Source organism: Halyomorpha halys, unplaced genomic scaffold, assembly GCF_000696795.3.
Source record: "Halyomorpha halys isolate HHAL.00 unplaced genomic scaffold, Hhal_1.1 Scaffold13.1, whole genome shotgun sequence".
Lineage (NCBI taxonomy): Eukaryota > Metazoa > Arthropoda > Insecta > Hemiptera > Pentatomidae > Halyomorpha > Halyomorpha halys.
Genome location: NW_027104938.1, coordinates 1,526,928 through 1,530,388, shown reverse-complemented (window position 1 = coordinate 1,530,388; position 3,461 = coordinate 1,526,928). Strand labels below are relative to the sequence as shown.

General features: G+C 30.2%; 1 protein-coding gene across 1 annotated transcript in view; it reads right to left on the bottom strand.

The window, feature by feature from the left end:
• Positions 1–3,461, bottom strand: part of bsf (bicoid stability factor) — a 69,171-nt gene that overhangs the window by 55,613 nt on the left and 10,097 nt on the right. Inside the window, exon 5 of the mRNA XM_014418822.3 lies at positions 1,166–1,397. Coding sequence (XP_014274308.1) covers positions 1,166–1,397 — 232 coding nt within the window. The remainder of the gene's footprint in view (positions 1–1,165; positions 1,398–3,461) is intronic.

Here is a 3,461-nt window from a genome sequence, read left to right as displayed (position 1 = left end):
CCATGTTGTTCAAAGTTTTCAAATGCTGCTTCAACTCTATTATTAATGGGTGTGTTGAAAATGGATCTTGTAAAGATTTGAGGGCAGATTCCGAGTCGGAACAAATGACCGAGTGGGGGCAGTTTAAAGGGATATTGCAAACTGCGCGATTGATTGATTCCGAAGAGTTCTGCAGTGTACACCGAAGAATATGGTTGTAACTAGAATAAGAGGTTGTGATTATCAGAAACCTCAGCAATGCCTACTCCTTTGACTGTTTTGGAACCATTTATAAAAATGAAGTTCCAATCCTGTGGTGGTTAGTTTTAAATTGATTGAACTTTTTTAATGTGATAATTGGGGGTAAACTACAGCTGAAGTAATTATTTTTGACTGTTGGGAGTGGAAACAACCATGGTCCTACCTGTGGAGGATATTGCTTCATTACATTTGAAAATGGAGTGAGATTTGGGTGAGCAATATGTTGTAAGCATCTGTTAGGAAAGAAAAGACGAGTATTTAGCGCATTGTAAGCGAAGACTTGATTACCGGATGAAGAGAAAAAATTATTTAGGGGTGATTTGGGTTCAATATGATTTTGAAGTAATATTTAAGTGCCAGAATTTTTCTTTTAACTAATAATGATGTCATTATAATCCTAATAATGATCTTGCTCAAATGATGTTTAAAAGTAGGTATGGACATTTGATATTTAAAATTCTTATATAATAAAAATGTTATTAATAGTAATTTTAAAATATTGGTATTCTACATTTAATATTTTTACGACATTCTTGTTTCCATAATGTAGAGATATCAACAATATTTTTATTCTTTTTTTTTTAGACTCTTAATTTTAGGGCAAGAATAAAATATTGGAAGAAGTGAAATAAATTTTGAAACAAAACCAATTCTCCCAGAAAGTATCAATCTATTATACCTATTTAAAAAATAAAAAATAAAAAAGTTTTAATAAAATCTGCAAAAAATTATGAATTATCTTTTCATCGTTCTTATTAAATTTTAGATATCAGTCATATATGAAAATGTTTAGTTTAAATGAAATTAAAAAAATTAAGAAAACGTCTTGGCCTGAAGAAGTGGCCAACCCATACCCAAATAAATAAAGTTTAACTATATTATACAGATCCCAATAACTATTTACAACTTACTGATAATAGCATACCTGTTCAACAAGATCTGTGTGTTTATTTATTGCAAGTGTGTATATAACTTCTAAAATATCTCTGTCAGATATGTCTAAATCTTCTTGTTCACACTGCGAGAGAACTTCATTAATAGCTGCAATATCCCCATTTTTGGCATATCCGCACATCAAAGTTGTATAAGTTTCAGCTGAAGGTGTCACATTAGCCTGCTTCATAACGCCTAAAATACCTACTGCACTTTTCACATCACTGAAAATAAAAAAGAAAAGAAATATAAATAACATAAAATAAATTATAAGGGCATCGTAATACTAAGGGTGTCACAGATAACCTATTTCCCTCCATCTTTAAGTTCTAGAATCTATAGAACATACATACAAGAAGATGGCGGGGGGTGCGGTCAAAATAGAACACAAATAAGTTGAAGTAACTTATTTAAACGTGCCAAGTCACTTAGCGGTAAGAGCTCAAGCTAACAGCCCTGATGAAGGCTAGAAATTCTGGCCAAAACATTGGCACAATCAAATAAGTTACTTCAACTTATTTGTGTTATATTTTTACCGCATCCCCCAATTATCTTCTCGTATAAGTCATCCACGGTCAACTATCTCTCATGATTATAGAACATTCAATCAAATATTCTATCTGGGAATCCCAGTTGGGTAATCTATTAATCTATCTGTTGTTATATGCCTATTTTGAGGCATATAACAACATTATAACTTACCAGAAACTCTTAACTATAGGATTTCAAATAGGAAGAGTTAGTTTTTTTTACAGATTCTGATAGAAAAAGAAACTTTTTTCTTTATTTATTTATTTATTGACATTTACAACTGTATATAAAATATAACAAGTAAATTTGAAGTAAGATCATAATGGTATGATACAGCATGTAGAGAAACTACCCATTAGTAGCACTCTAAAAACATTTTTACAATATAAGGTCGCAATCTTGATCTTCTTTTCAAGCGCCTCGGGGGATTTCCAGGAATGGAAGAGGAAGCAAGGGTAGAAACTAGAAACTAGGGTTCGGGTGGTTAAGGAATTTATAATGGAAAGAATGATATCGGGTTCGGGCTAGATCGGGTACATAAGGAACATTTAGATATTTATGGATGATTTTATTTGTGACAAAGTAAGGAGCATTTGGGATTTTACGAAGGATTTTGGACTGTAAGGATTGGATACGAGAGGAATTCGAAGGTTTAGTGGAGCCCCAAAGCTCAACTCCGTATGTCCAGATGTGCCTTATTATTGTTGTATAGCTCGGTCTTTTGTAATGAGTTGGAAGTTTAGACCGTTTGTCTAGTAAGTGCTGTAATAGTCGAAATCTATGTGCAGTTTCCTGTATTTTCAGTCTTGTGTGAGGATCGCAGGTTAGTCGTTCGTCAAGATGTAGAAAAGAAACTTTAAGATGAATTCATATTGGATACTTCCTCTTTATGTGGTGCACCCGAGGAATACTCATCATAAATAAAGTCAGTAACACATTTTTAAAGTGTCAAACCCCCATTTTTTTAGAATCCTATAGGATTGAACATTGTATAGAATTAAAGTAAGTTTAAAATTATTATACTTCCATTCCAGAATTCTATGTTTTAGAATACAATAATAAATTTTAAAAACATCGAAGAGTATTAATTTTTAAAGAATATTTATTGATTATATTTTACATTTTTTTATAATTATTGTTAAGTACAAATCCATCGATGTCATCTAATAAATATTTTTATAAATAATACTTTTAGCTTTTTTATTATTTATTATTGTGTTCTTATTATTTTTTTTTTTTTGGAAGAAGATAATTGACCGAATGAAGCAGAGTCTAGGAAGATAATCCGAATGGCAGTGAATAAAGGTAAAAAATAGTAAAAAATTAGAATATTTGTTATTATTTCTAATAAATATTGTTCTACTATTTATTACTCTAGTTCTATATTTACAACTCTATCTCGCATGGCTGTATCTATTATCAATTAGTTCTCTATTCACCTATATTGATATTTCCTTAACTTAAGACATAGCTTTCTTTTAAAAAGTTTTTAGTATAATTTCTTACTCTTATTCTCTTTGTATATATTGTAATATGCTCTTTTTGAGAAATAATATATTTTGATGTATAAAGGGTTATTAATATGTATTATTTTATATATAATTTTAATATTGTTATTTGTTATTTTAAATTATAAAGCAAGCTAACCAGTTTTCTTTGTCTAAAAGAAATACGTTGTATTCCAAACAAAGCCAAGATGGCGGTACGTATTCTTCAGTCAAGTCCATGTGAGCAGATTTAAATATCATAAAAACTAT